Consider the following 16,352-nt stretch of genomic DNA (forward strand, 5'->3'; position numbering starts at 1 on the left):
CGGCATCGGTGCCGGCGTCCGCAAACTGCTGGCTGCTGCTGCTACCACCGTTGTGGCTGTGGATGCGGTTGTGGTTGCTCGTGTCCGGCAAAAGTTTCCTCTTCGGCATTGCGGCGGCTGGTTAAAAGAGTATCAGACGCACAAAGGTCCCGGGTGTGTGTGGAGGCAGCCTGGAGGGGTCTATGGGTGGGAGTATCGTGTGCGGTGTGCGTGTGTGGGCAGCTGTGAGGGGCCAGAGACGACTGCGGTTGTGCAACTAGGTGTGGAACAAGTATATACTGCCTTGTCAGCCTGATCCAAGACACCGCTGACAACCCTTGTGGACGTCAAGATCGCAATACACGCTGCACAGACGCTCTTCTCCATCAGATCGTCTCAGAGGGCTCCGCCACTAATCCCAGTCTGCTCACCCTCTCTCTGCTGTGCCTGCTCGCAAAAAATACACATTGAAGATCAACACAGGAGAGAAAAAAAGAGAAAAAGAAGCATCCGCCCCAATTTCTCGCTGGCCGACAGCCACCACCTCTCAGTTACGTCAGCACCCCCCCTCCTGCTTACGTCAGCTTCCGCTTACCTCAGCGCCCGCACAGCGCCCGCAGCTCCAGGAACCACGCCGGCAAACACGTCTCCGGCGGGAGCTGGACACGGATGGCGGTGAGCACGGGCCGCGGCGGGCGGCCGGCGTGGCCGTGGCGGCGGACGTGGGTCCCGTCCACGCGGGGCTTGTAGAGCTTCCAGTGGCCGGCGGGCCAGTCGCAGTCGGGGGCGGTGGCGGGCGGGCCACCGTCCGTGGAGGAGGCGGACGAGGACGAGGCCGGCGGCAGGGCGAAGGGCGAGGGTGGGGCGGGCGGCCAGCGGTAGGTGTCGACGGCGGTGGTGGAGAGGGTCTTGAGCGGGGAGGGCGGGGAGAGGGCCGGCGGGAGGTCGGAGGAATGGGGCAGGGGCAGGGGCTCAGGCCTGCTCTCCTCCTTCTCCTTCTCCTTCTCGCGGAGCTCCATGTTGTGTTTCTTCTTGTTCTTGCGCATCTCGACAATCTTGAGCAAGTTCTTCGGGATCTGTGGGGACGTGGAGATGGAGAGGCGGCCCACGGACGAGGACAGCGGAGGCGACGGGGTGGGCAGGACGCCGGCGCTGTGGTCGATGCTGAGCCGGCGAAGGGCGGGGGAGGTGAGCGGGTGGACGGGGTCGTGGGTGGACGGGGTCCGCTGGATGGAGATGGCCTTGGAGGAGCTGTGGCTGGCGCTGGGGTCGTATCTGGTGTTGTGGGGCTCGTCTGCGGGCGGGTCCGGAGCGTGAGGAGGTGTGCCTCGGCGGCGCTGTGTCGGGTGCATGTGCGGTGGGGGCTCGTGCGGTGGTGCGTCGTCCAGCCGGCGGCTGGCGTCGTCCGTGTCCTTGTCCTTGTCCTTGTCCTTGTCCTTGTCCTTGTCCTTGTCCTTGTCCTTGTCCTTGTCCTTGTCCTTGTCCTTGTCCTTGTCCTTGTCCTTGTCGTCGGCAGTGTCCATGCCGTGGGGCAGGAGCTCGATGTTGATCAACTCCAAGAAAATCTCGACCTTGTAGCTCGCCCGGCTGGCGTAGAGCCGGTACTCGTTGGAGATGCTGGAGTAGTTCCAGCGCTGGATGTGTCGCAGGATGCCGACAATGACCTCGCTCTTGTCCATGACCAAGCAGTTCTGGTTCGTGACGTCGAGGATGATCTCGATGCTCTTGGAAATCAACGACGGCTTGAGCACCATCCACTCCTGGTACTTGAGGTTGGTGATCTCGTCCTCCTCGGGCAACACGCTCGAGTTCATCATGTGGAACAGCCGGATGCTGTGCTCCTCTATAAACTGTCGTAGCACCCTCGGCGGCTTCTCCTCGTTGATCCACACAATCGACCGCAACTCTAGAGACTTCAGAAATGAAATATTGATGGCATCCAACTTCGAACATCTGTATATGCCGTCCTCCACCATGGAGTAGTTCTCCGGTGGAACCAACATCCCGAGCGTGTCGTTCTGCTGTATCTGTCTCGACGGCCCGCTATCTGCTCTGTGCTGCCGCAGGCCCCATCGTCTGCGGCCGGGGCAGTAGCCACACGCTCTTGTAGTGACGTGCAATATCTCCCCCACCCCACTCGCTCTGTCCTGGCAATTTCTTCTTCGCACTGCACGGCTCGGTAGCATGTTTCGTGCAGGTTCTCTCTCTCACCCACTCTGTTTACTATTCCTTCTCAAGATGGGCGGGTAGTGAAGGGACCCGTCGAATTCCGAGACGTGCCCCTGCAATTAACATCCTTTTCTGTCACTAACAGAGAGAAATGACTGTCGTGGATACCAAGCAGCAACAAGCCCGGAAACCAAACATTGCGTTCATCCACCCTGATCTCGGCATCGGGGGGGCCGAACGTTTGATTGTCGACGCCGCAATGGCCTTACAGTCGGTAGGCAACAGTGTAACAATCTACACCTCCCATTGTGATAAGACCCACTGTTTTGAAGAGGTGAAAACTGGACTTTTAGATGTACACGTTTACGGTGATTTCTTGCCAACAAATTTCAAAGGTAGATTCAACATCGTGTTTGCATTCTTACGACAGCTGTACTTGAGTGTGCAGTTGATTCTATCTCTGAAAATCTTCAAGTACGACGTCCTAATTCTTGACCAGCTCTCTTACTGCATCCCTTTGCTGCATCTCTTTAGCTGGAACACACGCATCTTGTTCTACTGCCACTTTCCGGATAAACTATTGGCCCCACACACCTCTGTGCTCCGTCAAGTATACAGGTTTTTATTTGATGCTGTCGAAGAAATATCCACCTCATATGCCGACCAGATTGTCGTCAACTCTGAATTCACAAAATCAGTTGTCCGCCAAACTTTTAAGTTACTAGCCGGCCAACCTTTGGAAGTGGTATACCCTTGTGTTTCCACTGATGAAACTACATTTGCTCCTTCGTCGGAGTCATTGGAAATAGTAGATAAACTACTGGGAAATAACAAATACTTTTTATCTATAAACAGATTCGAAAAGAAAAAGAACATTCAATTGGCAATTCAGTCCTTTGCCTCATATACGTCTGCCACCAATGACAGCTTTCAATCAGTGGTTATTTCCGGGGGTTATGATCCTCGAGTATCTGAAAACGTTGAATACCTTAACGAACTAAAGAAAATATGTGACAAGCTCAGCCTCTCTTACAAAGTGTACAGTCCAAGTAGTGTGAATTTCTCTGGCCAACTCAATGAAAATGAGGTTCCAAATGTTATTTTCTTAACTTCAATTTCAACTGATTTGAAAAATGCCTTGATTTCCAAGTGTGACATTTTGCTATATACACCAACAAATGAGCATTTCGGAATCGTCCCACTAGAAGCTATGCGTATGGGGAAGCCCGTTCTTGCAGATAGATCTGGTGGTCCTCTTGAAACCATTGTTGATTACTCAGACGATAAAGTCAATTATACTGGATATACAATCAGTTCGGATGTGTCAGGATGGACGAAAGCATTAGAACAGGTTAAACGATTACCGAAAGAAGATTTGAAACAACTTTCTGCAAGAACCAAGAAGAGAGTGGATGAAAAGTTTTCCTTGGTTGCCCTTAGAAATAAGTTAGTCAAAGTTATTCACCAAATGATGCTCAAAGACTCTCCTCATTCATGGGTTACCCATGTTGTTTTCCCTATTTTGTTTGTTGTGGGAGTCACCTTTTTATATCGCTCTTACTTTTGAAAATGACACTGGTAATTTCAGTGTATTCCTAATCAAGGATACAAAAAATATTTAATGAATTGATGACTAACTGAAAGCATTGGCAAATCGTATTCAGGTAAATAAATAAATAAAATAAACATAATAATAAGCAGAAAAAAAAATTTATCCGTACAGGGTGATCATTCTGTGTCTGTAACAATAGCTTCTTCTGTATCTACTCTGGCCTTCTGAACACTCTTTATTACTTCTTTCAACTTTTTCTTATTTATTGGATACTCAATAACGTAATCATATATTCCAAAAGCCTGAGTGTCTCTAGAATATGAAGTCAAAGCAACAATTGTAGAGTTGGTGTTCAATGAGTTGGTATGTCTGATTAATTTGACCAGATCAATAGAGTTAAGTCGTTGAGATTCTGATGATGTGAATATAATGTCAAATTCAATGTTACCACTGCTCAACTTAATTAGCTCAGAACCACTTGCACACGAGAAAACTATACATCCAAGTTCTTTCAAATCTCGGGTAATAGAAAATCTATGAATTGGAATAGGTTCAAATACTAAAACGGTAAGTTTCGGTAACAATGACGTCAACGAAGGCTCATCATACTGAGAAGATGACGAAGCTCTATTTCTAAGTCTGCCAAATTTCCTTCTGTTTACTTTTGATAAAATCACATTCTTTTCCTCATTGTCCGATGATGAAGGTGAAAAGTCACTTAGCGTACGAGTGAATGACTTGGTTAATATATGAATTGCTGGACTTCCTGTTGGTTCCTTCTTAACAGGTTTCGTACCCAAACTTGTACCATTGCAGCTACCACTGCCACTCGTGCTTCTCAAAATAGGAAAAGGTTTGTTATGTGCACTAGCCACATCGCTATCCAAAGCACTAATATTATTTTTCAAAACCGGTGATTGAATAAATGATAAAACTGGTGACTTACTTGTTCCCGTAATCAGCTGTGGGTTTGGAGACAGAGAACGTTTATGTGGCGTTAGCACTTGTTGAGCTCGCCCTCTAGATGCCGAAGTTGCTGAGAGAGAAGGAGTTCCTGGCGTAGCAGGAACAGAAGAATTCGCAGCATATGCTGAACTAGAAGAACCTGTGGATTGGGCATAGTAACCTCCTTCAGAAGAAGCAACAGAAGATATACTATTTCTATGTTCCAAATGTTCAGATTTTAGTCTATTGATGGCATCTTTGTTCTGTTTTTCCAAAACCATTAAGTTTCGAAATTGGAAAGATCCAAACTCTGAATTACTTCCTGCTTCATTGAGCCTAGAGCTCCGTCTTTCTCTAAAAGACAATAACTGTGATGAGTTTTTCGACAAGCTTTGCCTAGGAGAATCAATCGTAGAAGAAGAGCTTGAGTCGCGTTTCATTTCGTAGCTGGTAGATGCGTTGAAATACTGGCTTGTGTTTTCTTCCTCGCCTTCCTCATCTTCCTCATCATCTTCATCATCTTCTTCGCCATCATTCTCAAAATCACCAGAGTAGCCAATGTCTTTCTCCTGAACATTTCTGGTATAAACAGTTTCTGGATCACGTTTTGTATTGTCTATGTCATCATCAACTGGGAAAGAATTCATAGTGGCACCTCTTTGATCAAAGTAGTCTGTAGACTCAGGATGGTCGGGCTCAGGGACAAAAGAAGCTTCCTCATCGAACAACGTATCCCAATTAATTCCCTCAAAATAGGAGTGATCCATAATTTCTGCTGACCCCCCTACCCCAAGGCGCTTTGTAGGGTCTTTCACAAGTAATTTTTCAATCAAATCACGAGCAGAATCCGAACAATAACGTCTAAACTCTTCTTCAGAAAGTTGTGGCCATTGAATCTCCTCGTATAGAATATTGTTGAAAACCTTTTCCGGGGTCTCATCGCTAAACGGTGGATATCCGAAAAGAAATTCAAATAGAATACAACCAATTGACCACCAATCACTGGTAGTATCTTGGCCACGTCCAGCAACAGTTTCTGGGGCTAAATAGTCAGGCGTACCAACGAACTTTCTAGCCTGCGTAGATTGAGAAGGATCAAAAAGAGCGTAAGTTTTAGGTGTTTCTAGCGAATGGCCTGAGGAGTCTGGATCAACTTCTCTCATTCTTCCTGGCTCTTGGGACAACTTCGACTCACTTCTCAATGACTTAGAGCTATTTATTGGTGAAGCCAGTGACTGGTTTAAGACAGGACTATGGTGAGAATCTGAGGTTTGAGAAGACTGACTTGCTGTAGATAGTCTTCGAGCTCTTGTACTGTATTCGTGTTGAAGTCTAGATATAGGTCCAGAAGAAGCACTATCATGATATTTCAGCTCATTGGTGACAGGTGGGAAATATTCTTTGATGCTCTCTCTCTCTGGTGTTATATCATCTTGTGGTTTAGATGAATTCAAAGAGAATGGCTCTACTGTTAGTAGTTTTTTATCCAGCAAAGTGTTTGTATTGGATTCACTTTCATTCATCGTAGAATTAGCCTTGAAGGGATTTTCGACATTAGTAGCTGTTGAAGGTATCCCATCTGGGTTGGTAACATTTACGCTAAAACTACCTGCATTCGACGAGGATGATGTACCACCCGTTGATCCCAATCCGGCAAGTCCCAGCCCTGATGAACTTCGATGACTTGAAAAGCTTCCTCTCAGGCTCAATCCACTTCCCTGAGAGTAAGTTCTAGGGCGGGGATTTTGCGACTGAAGTTTAGCAACTGCTTTTTGTCTATTGACCAATCCCATTCTACTAAGTCCAAAATCTGTAAGTTTAACGTGACCTGAATGATCAATCAATAGATTATCAGGCTTTAAGTCCCTGTGCACGATACCTTTAGTATGCAAATCATCTACTCCGACAATAACTTCCGCAATATATCTTTTTGCCCAAACATCTGGTAATGAGCCCATGTTATGTAAAAGGGTGGCAAGGTCCCCACCATTCAAATATTCCATAACCAAATAAAGGTAGTGTGTACTTTGGAAAGAAGCTATCAACTGAACAACATGCTTTGAGTCAGCCTGTGCCATCATGATCGCTCTTTCAGCTTTGACATTTGTGACTTGATTCTTGGCAATCATATCTGATTTCTTTAATACCTTGATTGCAACATAATCACCCGTAAGTTTTCGTTTGGCAAGGAAAACCGAGCCAAACGCACTTTTGCTTACTGGTTTGATTATTTCATAATCTTTTATAGAAGGAAGATTGTGTTTCACTGTAGTTGGTACTAGGAGTGGTGAAAGTGGCGTTTTCTCATTATAGGCAGAATTTGGATTTGTAGAGAGAGATGATGTGGGTGTGTTTGAAATTTTGGTTGTCTCCGCAGATTGTAAAAGTGGAGAAGTAAACGGGGAATTTACTGAGGCTTCACTTCTTCTCGAGTTTTTTTGAACCGATGATAAAGGCATAGGATAGCCCGGTGAAATTGGTCTCCTTGGGGTTGACAGGGAATGGGTACTTGGATGTTTCTTAAATTTTCCTGAATCCTCCGACAAAACTGTTATAACGGGTGTCGATCTCCTTGGAATCAAGGCTGCTGAATTGCGCGGTGTCGAACTCCCAGAGTCAAGAACACTATGCACACTATGCACACTATGCACACTAACATCTTCTCTAGAAGCGTTTGGAGAGCAATGGTCCAAATAAGCATTGTTGAAAATTATACTATTGTTCAGCGAAACTTTTGGAGTATTTAGATCTGGGGTTTGCATTGGGATTGCAGGTTTACCCCGAGTGGATCGCATAGAAGAACTGTCATTTTCGGACTCTGATTCGGAGACGCAAAAGACATGTTCCTTGATTTTTCTGATAGTGTTGTCAACTGCCTGAATTACCAAGTCACTGGTTTCCTTTGTGATTCTGTCGACATACTGTAAAATATGAGCGTATCTTTCTAATGTTTCGAGCTTGTCAGCAACCAACACTTTTGTGTCTTCAGTCAACTGTTGAATCGCAGGGTCACTGGAAGAGGGTAGCCTTAACTCATTTAATGTTTTCAAGGCACTGGCGGAATCTGGTGAATATGCAATTTCAAATAACTCTACTGATTCTCTATTCTCCGATCTTACTTCGCCGGGGTTGATCTTCAAAGCCTCATCGCAGTAGGCAATGAGGTTTTCGATGTTCTTCACAGGAAATCTAATTTGAGGAAATAATGTACCAGCACTTTTTCTCCGGGCAGGAAAAGGTAGGGTGCCACTCGACTGAGGTCCCAAAGGTATTGGCATGCCTTTATAATCACTAACCAGTACAAAACTGTTAGATGAGGAAGTAGAATCGGACGAAATTGGACTAACTGTAATGCTAGAGGATGAACTGGAAGGCGATAGTACTGGAGGAGAACCAGGTGACGAAGAAGAGGAACTTGGTGAAGATATTGCTGGAGACGGAGGTTGCCTTCTATGTAACGTTTCTAGTATGTTTTGCAACAACTTTTTATGATCTTGCAATTCTTCTTGTTTGATATAAACCATATCTTCAACTCTATGCTCAACCAAACATAGTTCGGAATGTTTTTCTAGCCACCAGTTAGGGACTTTTTCTTCGCAGATTCTACAGAGTTCAAGAGAAGGAGGTGGTAGGTCGTTTTCATCCGTTATTTCCAGATCGGTCAAGTACAGCATGTAGCTTTCCAATAAATTGACGCCAAAAACTCCAATTGTTGAAATTAGTTCTTCCGGTAGTTCCAGAGTTACGTCATTTATTGGTATCCAAGGCTTAACAATCCACATTGAATGGCTTGGAATTTCATTTTTATCGTGTATTAAGATTCCCTGTGCTTCTAGCTCAATGAATCCCCCATCTGTCGTAATAGTTGAGGAATCGGAGTGGATGCTCAAGGAGTCATTATCTGAGTTATCATTTGATGTTTTCGAATTTATCGTTTCGGTTTCATTTTCGTCGTTAGCGGAATTTGTATTAGGGCTTGTGGAGTTTTCTGAAGAGGCGGAGGAAGAACTAGATAGAGGGCGGAAGCCGTCATTTTTGGTGCGGTTGCAACTCAAATTTGTTTCAGTCATGAACCTTATTCGATAAGTTTCATCATCAATCGTCATGATACTTGTCGCCTTCGTGAAAACGTTTTTATCCTCTTCATCCCCTGCGATAATATCGTGGATAGGCCTATTCACGATCTTGGCGATTTTGGTTCCAACAATAGACTCCCAGCTTTTACTCACAAACTTTATGTTGCAGTCTAAGTCCAACTCTAGGACCAATGCTTTGTTCTGCTGAAACTGGTTGCTTTTACTTCCGCTGCCTCTACTTCGATGTCGATAATTTGGGTTGCTGGTACTGGTTTGGGAGCAGGAGCGGGATTCCTGGGGCCGAAGTTTGTCGTCTATAGAGCTTTGGTCGTTGGTATTCAAGGGCGAAACCGAGCGGGACGAGAAGTTCGATCTTCCCGCCACGCCTGGAGAAGCAAAGCTGGAGTTGCTCAGAGAGGTGAAGGAATCGTTATAAGGCTTGTTCGGCATTTTGTTGCTGGAAAATAGTGTTGTCGACAACGGCGTCGCCTTGCGTGGTCTTGGGGACGAGAGAGAAATATTGATGGAGGAGGACGACGACGACGACGCCGAGCTGAGCGCAGAGGAGACCGGTCTCTGAAACTTGGCGCTTGTGGGGGACGGAGAAGACGTCCTGTCCGGGGTATAGGGGAGATATCTAGCCTCGTTGGCGCTGCTGCTTATGTTGTTGAAGCTGCTGTCGTTGCCGCCACTGGTGCTGAAGCCGCAACCAAATCCATCGCCGTCGTTGCCGGCCTCTCTGTCGCCAGTGTTCCTAGGGCTCATGCTTTTGTCCCTTGTGACGCTTGCGTTCTTGAGCTCGGGAGTAAAATCGCTCATTCCTGGCACATTCTCCAATACTGCAGACGTATCACTTTGCTGGCGGGCTGGCGGGTCGCAGTCTCTTGTCTTGCGGAGACCCAGAATGAAGCGTGTCCACTTTCTCTGGCGCCAGACTCTCTGCCATTGCTCCATTATCAGTCTGCATCCCTCCCTATCATGGATCGACCCGTGCTCATCATTTGCATGCTCATCATTTCCTCAAGCCCGGCCCGTGCACGGGTGTTCTCTCTTCTCCCCCCTTCCCTTGCCCTATTCTGCCCATTTGGGCTCTCGTGACTCCGGGGTCGCGATTTTACTGTCTTTTTTGGCGGCGCGTCGGGGCTTGTCTGTCTGTCCCCGCCACCCACTTTCTTATCGGGGACGCGAACGGGAGCAAATTAGCTGTCTCAGCTAGTGGCCGGACAGAATGTGTGGAGAGCCCAATCGGGTGCCGTTTTTGGCAGTTTCGGCTCTGCTGGGTGTGGTGTTTTGCCCTCCGCTGAGCGCTGCACCGGCTGGGCGGGCTCGCTGCGGTGCCAGGCACTTATCTATCCTTCTTATCTGCTGAGCATTTCTTCCTCCTTTTGCCTCCTGGCTCTTCCTGTCTCTATTGATGGTTCGTCCCTGGTCACTCAGTCCGTTGTTCTCCGGTGTATATACGTACAGCAGCGACGACGACAAAACCTACTAACTATCCAATCACTACGCTAATCTCTTACCATGAAGCTCTCCTCCTCTCTCTGCTTCTCCATCCTCACTTCTCTGGCAGCCACCAGGGTCTCCGCCTTGGTTCTTCCAAACTTGAAAGACATGCCAGCGGTCGTCAGCACTGCAGACAAGGTTCCGGTTGTTGCTGAGAACGTGGTTGCTGACAATGCTGCTGCAGAGTCGTTCCCTTCTGTCGAGTTGGCCGACGAGGCCATCTTGGATGTTGAGTTCAACGAGAACGCCATTCCAAACTCTTTCATTGTCATCTTGAAGGACGACATTTCCGACGATGCATTTGAGTTCCACAAGTTGTGGATCTCGGACGTTCAGGTCCAATCGTTTGCCAAGTTGAACAAGTACGAGGTCGACGCCTTCGAGCAGTCGGTCAGCTCCTTGAACTTCCAGCAACAGACCGGCGGTATCGGACACGTTTTCGACTCGCCAGGTTTCAGAGGCTACTCGGGTTTGTTCACCCCTGAAGTGATCAACCTTTTGAGACGCTCCAAGGATGTCGCTGTCATTGAATTGGACTCGACTGTCCACACCGTTGGCGCCGCCACCGAGAACGGCGCCCCATGGGGTCTATCTAGAATCTCCCACAGAGAAACATTGGGCTTGGGCAACTACAACAAGTACCTCTACGACGCCGATGCTGGTGAGGGTGTCACTGCCTATGTCATTGACACTGGTGTCAATATCGAGCACGAGCAATTTGGCGGTAGAGCTGTGTGGGGTGCAACCATCCCAACCGGCGACTCCGATACCGATGGTAACGGTCACGGTACCCACTGTGCCGGTACAATTGGTTCCGAAGAATACGGTGTTTCAAAAAAAGCCAAGATTGTTGCCGTCAAGGTTTTGAAGTCTAATGGGTCTGGTACCATGTCTGATGTCGTCAAGGGTGTCGAGTTTGCTGCCAACGCCCACGTCAAGGAGGCCAAGAACCCTAAGTCTGGCTTCAAGGGTTCCACTGCCAACATGTCTTTGGGTGGTGGTAAGTCGCCAGCCTTGGACTTGGCTGTCAACGCTGCCGTCAAGGCAGGCTTGCACTTTGCTGTTGCCGCAGGTAACGATGATGCAGACGCTTGTAACTACTCCCCTGCTGCCGCAGAAAGCGCAGTTACTGTTGGTGCATCAACTTTGTCTGATACTAGAGCTTACTTTTCTAACTACGGTAAGTGTGTGGACATTTTCGCTCCTGGTTTGAACGTTCTATCCACCTACATTGGTTCCAACACTGCTACTGCAATCTTATCTGGTACTTCAATGGCCTCTCCTCACGTTTGTGGTTTGTTGACCTACTTCCTTTCTTTGGCTCCTTCTTCAGACTCCATGTTTTCAACTGCTGGCATCACTCCAAAGCAGTTGAAGCAAAACCTGTTGAAGTACGGTACTAAGAATGCTTTATCTTCTATCCCAGATGATGGAACACCGAACATTTTGATCTACAACGGTGCAGGTGGTGACATCAGCGACTTCTGGAACTCTGAAGGTTCTGCTGAATCGTCAGCCGAAGATCTTGAAAGAACAGTTGAGATTGCAAACGACTTTGCTGAAACTCAGTTGGACAAGACCAAGGAGGAAATAAAGCAAATCATCAACGAAATCACTCAGGTCGTTGATTCTGTTGAAAACGTCATTTCTGTTTAATGCCGGTGCTTTGTTTGATACAAGGATAAGTTTGAATATTTGGTTGGGTTTTTTAAAAAAAATGGTTCTACACACATTTTACATATATTACATATTTTACATATTTTACATAATTTAGTTATTTTTATTCTATTGAAAAAGATTTTCTATAAAGGATGGTAATAGAATTTGGCTTTTCTTAAATCGCCTTCTCGACCTATTGTAACCGGGGCGTATATTTGTTGGTTTTGTAACGTTACATTAACTATGCTAAAAAACCACTCTGTTAAGAATGGATTTGAAAACTGCTATAAATTGAGGAAATGAAGAACTGAAAAGATGCAATCTTGACTGTTATATTATTCTTAGGAAACGTACTACCTGGAACAACTTTGAAACAAAGAAAGCTGAGTAACTGAAAATGTTGTAGATTGCCCAACCTGTGACGAGTAGAATGCACAAATCCAAAAAACCCACAAACAGTGCCCGGAAGCTCCACGAACGTTTTGTTTGTCTAGGGATAAAAGTTCCCAAGATGTAAAGGAGTGGGTAAACAAGTGAAAGTAGGGGCACCGTGTATACCCAGCCAAGCACCGCGCTGTGGAACTCTCGTATCGTTGTTGTGGAGGGGATCATATCTCCGTAATATTCGATGAACATCGCTGCCTCTGGTGGCAAGTTTCTAGAGAGCTGGTCAAGGAAACCGGGTTGTACTCGTGCGTGTTTGGAAGATGCTGTTGTTCTAAAAAATGGTGCTCTCTTTTTACTTTCCTTGCGCCGTTGGCGGTAATCTATGTTCAGATGATCACGGCCGTATTCGAGCATCCTATCATTTCCACTGTCCAAGTTCACCTGTTGATGGTCGATCCCGTTCACACAGTAGTATTCATATTCACGTAATTTAAGAGCCATCTTGTGGTTCTCTAACTTTGCCCGTTGCATGTTTCTTTCGGCTCTGTATTTGGCGGCCTTGAGTTTGAGTGCATCGTATTGTGCCTCGACCTTCGATTTTTGCATCGTGGGTAGCTCTGCCTGTCGCTGGAAAAGGTTTCTTTTCTGAGCTGAGAACTGGAGGGATGGTTTGATTTGTGATATGTCATAATCTGAGCTTCTTTTCGCTGAAGACGGGAGGACACTCTCAGAGTCGGAGCTGCTGGATAAGCTGTAGTCATCCGAATCACTGTCCAGTGTTGGCAGCATATATGAAGGAGTATGCTTGCTTTTTCGAGCAGGAATGTTATTAAATCTAGGCTGGTTGATGTGGGACCGAACTAGCTCCGGTTCAGGACGTAATCTCAGATCACCTTCATCATCGTCTAGAACAACGTAGTTGCTTGGTTCCTTCTCTTTGAATTTCTTGATGAAATTATGAGTCTTCATTCTCAAGTTCCCCATTCTCTTGCGCTTATTTGACTCGAAAACCCCGTAATCTGCATCAACGACGTGTAGTGATCGGTTGATCTCTGGATTGGCAAAGGTGAAATATTTCTCTTTTTCCGGCCCATTGCTTATGCTGCTGTTGTTCATAAGTGACATTTTAAGCTCATTCATGCTGCAATTGTTGATGCTGACCATGACTGCTGGTTGTCAATAACAACAGATCTGAACAAAAGAACTAGCTGGACAAGAAAACAGCAAAGTCAAAGTTGTTATCAGTTCCCGCTTGGTGCACCCTGGCTGAAACAAAGGGTTTGACAAAATCGCACCGAGAACTTTAAAGGACAGCCACATCCCAATTAGGAAGTCTAATTATTATGATTATCACAGCGCTGCACTAGCAGCGGACGGTATACGATATATTGCAAGAATATTGAATACAGGGGTGGGTTGTAGTTATCTACTTCCAGAAGGAAACATGGTCCTTCAGGATAGCCTCCTTGAGCTCGTTATCCGACTCAGTGTCTGCAAATGGTCCTACGACCTCGACGTTTTTCTGACCTGAGCTGAAGATTTTCCTACACGGCATGTCCAACGTCATGTTTTCCTCGTGGTCACCGGTCAGCTCTAGCAACGCGTGTTCACTGAGCCCATAGACGACCCTGCCAATGTTCGACCAGTAGATGGAGCCCGCACACATGCAGCATGGCTCGAAATTGGTGTAGAGGGTGCACTGCCAAAGGTAGTCCTGCGAGTACTTCTCAAATGCCACCCTGCAAAGCGTCGATTCAGCGTGATTCAGAGTGTTCACATTGCCCTGCTCTAGAACAACTGACTCGTTGTCAGGCCCGACAAGCACAGATCCGAACGGATGGCGGCCTTCTTCCATGGCCGTGTGCGCAGCGGCAACCGCCTTCAAGAGATTCGCTTTAATCTGAGCCTTGGTCGGAGTACTTCTTTGTGGGAACATCAGATGCGCTATGTGTCAAGGGGAAGCCGGCACAGCTGTAGGGGCGACAGATGGATAAATGGGGTCTCTTGCTGCAGTAACCGCCAATCTTTTCAGTTGGGCTGCAAACTGAAAAGGCGGTCGCTTACGTAACAAACTGACTCGTGTGGAAAAGCATTTGAGTTAACGGAGTTGGAACTGTACAATGCACTCTAGACACCGTACCGAAACGCTAGCACCATTAGCGGCATAGCAAGCCCATCAGCAACCTCCATGAGGTTGTCAAAGCTCTAATTGGGCATTTACAAAGATTTTTGGTGTCCAATTGGGCATCTTCGGACTTTTGTTCATAAATCGATTCATTACGATACATAAAGCTTATATATTTATATGGACATTTTTGATTCACCGTCATAGCTTTAAATAATTCATTGTGGCAATAATAGGACGTGTAAAGAAATGAGGTGCACGAGCGACCTAGCAGTCAACTCCGGCTGACATCCCGTGCGTCAAGCTAGCAGACGGCATTACTTTTTACCAGAGATGGTGTCACTGATCTTCTGGAAGACACCCTTCTCCTCCTCTGGTTGCACCTTAGAGGCAGCCTTGTCGTATTGGTTGGAAACGCCTTCGGTAGCCTTGTCCCATCCGGACTTTTGACTGTCTGGGGTAACCGCGTCGGAAACCTTGTCTGAGAAGTTCTTTCTTGCTGAGTCGGACATTATGAGTATTTGATAGATGTTTTCTTGTGTTTGAATAACTAAAAAAAGGTATTTGTTTTACAGATAGTTTACAACCGTTGCAGTCAATTGATCATCAAACTGGAAACACCAATCTTTTTATAAACTTTTCCCGGAAGGGGACATGTCTCCACGTCAGGGCCGTGGACGGGATAGGTCTGCTCGAGAGAAGGCAGAAAGAGAATGACGCACCGCATGTACGTCGCATCACCATCGAGGCCTTCCGGGCCTGCCCAGAGCCAGCAAAATAGGGACTGGAACGGTACGCCACATTTGACGTCAAGGCAAAAATAGAACAATTGGGCGGCCGTATTTGCGGGGTTGGGACGGGGTGAGAAGGGGGGCCAGCCCGGGGGAGCTGTATGGCATCTTATCCTGCGCTATTATCGTGTTTTGCTGGTATTAAAGCCCTTACTATTACGAGTACTCTATTTATGCTAATACACGTACGTACTGTATACACACGGGGGCATGGGTCGGGCTAGCCATATTTACAGGAGTGTGGCAAGTGACGTGGAGAACTCGTCAGTGGGTCTTCTGCTTCAACTCGATGTTTCCGCCACCACAGCAGCCACCCCCGCTTGGTGGTGCACCTGAGGCTTTGAATCGAGACTTGTTCTTCTTGATTTCGTTATTGTCGCCTAGCTCGGTGTCCTGGTGGATGTTCAGCGCATATCGACCTTCGGAATCGTCACGCTTGACGCCCTGGACAATGTTCCGTCTCAAGAAGGCGCCAACTTGTTCCAGAAGCTCGATTCTCTGCGCCGGCGTGTAGTCTGGGTTCGTGGAGGACTTTTCGGCCCTCATCTCCTGCTTTATGTTCGTTCTGGCGGCAGCTAATGTGCTGGTGTCAGTCGTGAAGGCAACCCTCGTTGCCCGCAGAGCTGAACGGTAAGCAGCTAGTGCCCTCTGTGTTGATGCCATCTTCTGTATTGTTATAGTCTGTTGGTGGAGAGAGAAAAAGAGGCAAACCCAGCCAAGCATAGACAAAGAGGCCCGTTGCTGAAGTTATCGATACTTCCATTTGTCATGACTTTTTTTCTTTCTCCAGTATCTTCCCCAATCAGATTATTAATGATATAATCATTCTCTCAGCTTTGATTACGTAACTAAATGGCCAAAAAAGACGATCGTCCCAAAATTCATATAAAGCCAAAGAAAAATAACTCCCTCCTTCCGGGATCGAACCAGAGACCTCAGGATGTCTTGTACCCATTACAGTCCCGCGCTCTTCCAACTGAGCTAAAGAGGGTTTTACAGTGCTTGAACCGTACTTGGCTTCCAAGTTTGTGGTATTCACTAATACATGGCCTTATTGTGTATTACCTACAGCTTACCAAGGCAGGTCCTTTTTGTGACGCTGCAACTTTGTCAAATGAGATTAAATAATATATAAAAAAACGGTAACAACTACATATCAAACGGCT

The 16,352-nt window shown here is 46.8% G+C and overlaps 8 protein-coding genes and 1 non-coding gene across 9 annotated transcripts; 2 read left to right on the forward strand and 7 right to left on the reverse strand.

The window, feature by feature from the left end:
• Window positions 1–342: 342 nt before the first annotated feature.
• PICMEDRAFT_140906 (hypothetical protein) lies at window positions 343–2,107 on the reverse strand. The gene is made up of 2 exons (XM_019160216.1): window positions 1,551–2,107; window positions 343–1,427 (listed from the first exon to the last, which is right to left on the reverse strand). The coding sequence occupies exons 1-2, from the start codon at window positions 1,980–1,982 to the stop codon at window positions 576–578; spliced, it is 1,284 nt and encodes a 427-aa protein (XP_019016629.1). The 5' UTR covers window positions 1,983–2,107; the 3' UTR covers window positions 343–575.
• A 192-nt stretch (window positions 2,108–2,299) lies between these two features.
• Window positions 2,300–3,715, forward strand: PICMEDRAFT_11979 (hypothetical protein; the record flags this gene model as incomplete). Its single annotated transcript, XM_019159862.1, has 1 exon — window positions 2,300–3,715. One exon carries the CDS (start codon window positions 2,300–2,302, stop codon window positions 3,713–3,715), a length of 1,416 nt encoding a protein of 471 aa, XP_019016630.1.
• Window positions 3,716–3,879: 164 nt separating this feature from the next.
• PICMEDRAFT_25537 (hypothetical protein) lies at window positions 3,880–8,907 on the reverse strand (the record flags this gene model as incomplete). The annotated part of the gene is made up of 8 exons (XM_019162399.1): window positions 3,880–4,466; window positions 4,503–4,805; window positions 4,857–5,148; window positions 5,278–5,780; window positions 5,931–6,180; window positions 6,412–7,304; window positions 7,425–8,633; window positions 8,697–8,907. Coding segments are annotated over 8 exons (4,248 nt in total), but the record flags the coding sequence as incomplete, so codon positions are not given.
• A 1,335-nt stretch (window positions 8,908–10,242) lies between these two features.
• PICMEDRAFT_73044 (hypothetical protein) lies at window positions 10,243–11,880 on the forward strand (the record flags this gene model as incomplete). The annotated part of the gene is made up of 1 exon (XM_019164366.1): window positions 10,243–11,880. The coding sequence occupies one exon, from the start codon at window positions 10,243–10,245 to the stop codon at window positions 11,878–11,880; it is 1,638 nt and encodes a 545-aa protein (XP_019016632.1).
• A 172-nt stretch (window positions 11,881–12,052) lies between these two features.
• Window positions 12,053–13,565, reverse strand: PICMEDRAFT_140918 (hypothetical protein). The gene has a single exon (XM_019160218.1). The coding sequence runs from the start codon at window positions 13,432–13,434 to the stop codon at window positions 12,214–12,216; it is 1,221 nt and encodes a 406-aa protein (XP_019016633.1). The 5' UTR covers window positions 13,435–13,565; the 3' UTR covers window positions 12,053–12,213.
• Window positions 13,566–13,696: 131 nt separating this feature from the next.
• On the reverse strand, window positions 13,697–14,206 carry PICMEDRAFT_59201 (hypothetical protein; the record flags this gene model as incomplete). The annotated part of the gene is made up of 1 exon (XM_019163349.1): window positions 13,697–14,206. The coding sequence occupies one exon, from the start codon at window positions 14,204–14,206 to the stop codon at window positions 13,697–13,699; it is 510 nt and encodes a 169-aa protein (XP_019016634.1).
• A 506-nt stretch (window positions 14,207–14,712) lies between these two features.
• On the reverse strand, window positions 14,713–14,907 carry PICMEDRAFT_34463 (hypothetical protein; the record flags this gene model as incomplete). The annotated part of the gene is made up of 1 exon (XM_019162887.1): window positions 14,713–14,907. The coding sequence occupies one exon, from the start codon at window positions 14,905–14,907 to the stop codon at window positions 14,713–14,715; it is 195 nt and encodes a 64-aa protein (XP_019016635.1).
• A 74-nt stretch (window positions 14,908–14,981) lies between these two features.
• Window positions 14,982–16,159, reverse strand: PICMEDRAFT_16828 (hypothetical protein). Its single transcript, XM_019161351.1, has one exon. The coding sequence runs from the start codon at window positions 15,847–15,849 to the stop codon at window positions 15,451–15,453; it is 399 nt and encodes a 132-aa protein (XP_019016636.1). The 5' UTR covers window positions 15,850–16,159; the 3' UTR covers window positions 14,982–15,450.
• PICMEDRAFT_t102 lies at window positions 16,093–16,177 on the reverse strand. Its single transcript has one exon. It is a non-coding gene; the product is annotated as a tRNA-Tyr (tRNA).
• Between the last annotated feature and the right edge of the window lie 175 nt (window positions 16,178–16,352).

This window comes from Pichia membranifaciens, assembly GCF_001661235.1.
Source record: "Pichia membranifaciens NRRL Y-2026 unplaced genomic scaffold PICMEscaffold_4, whole genome shotgun sequence".
NCBI classification, from domain to species: Eukaryota; Fungi; Ascomycota; class Pichiomycetes; order Pichiales; family Pichiaceae; genus Pichia; species Pichia membranifaciens.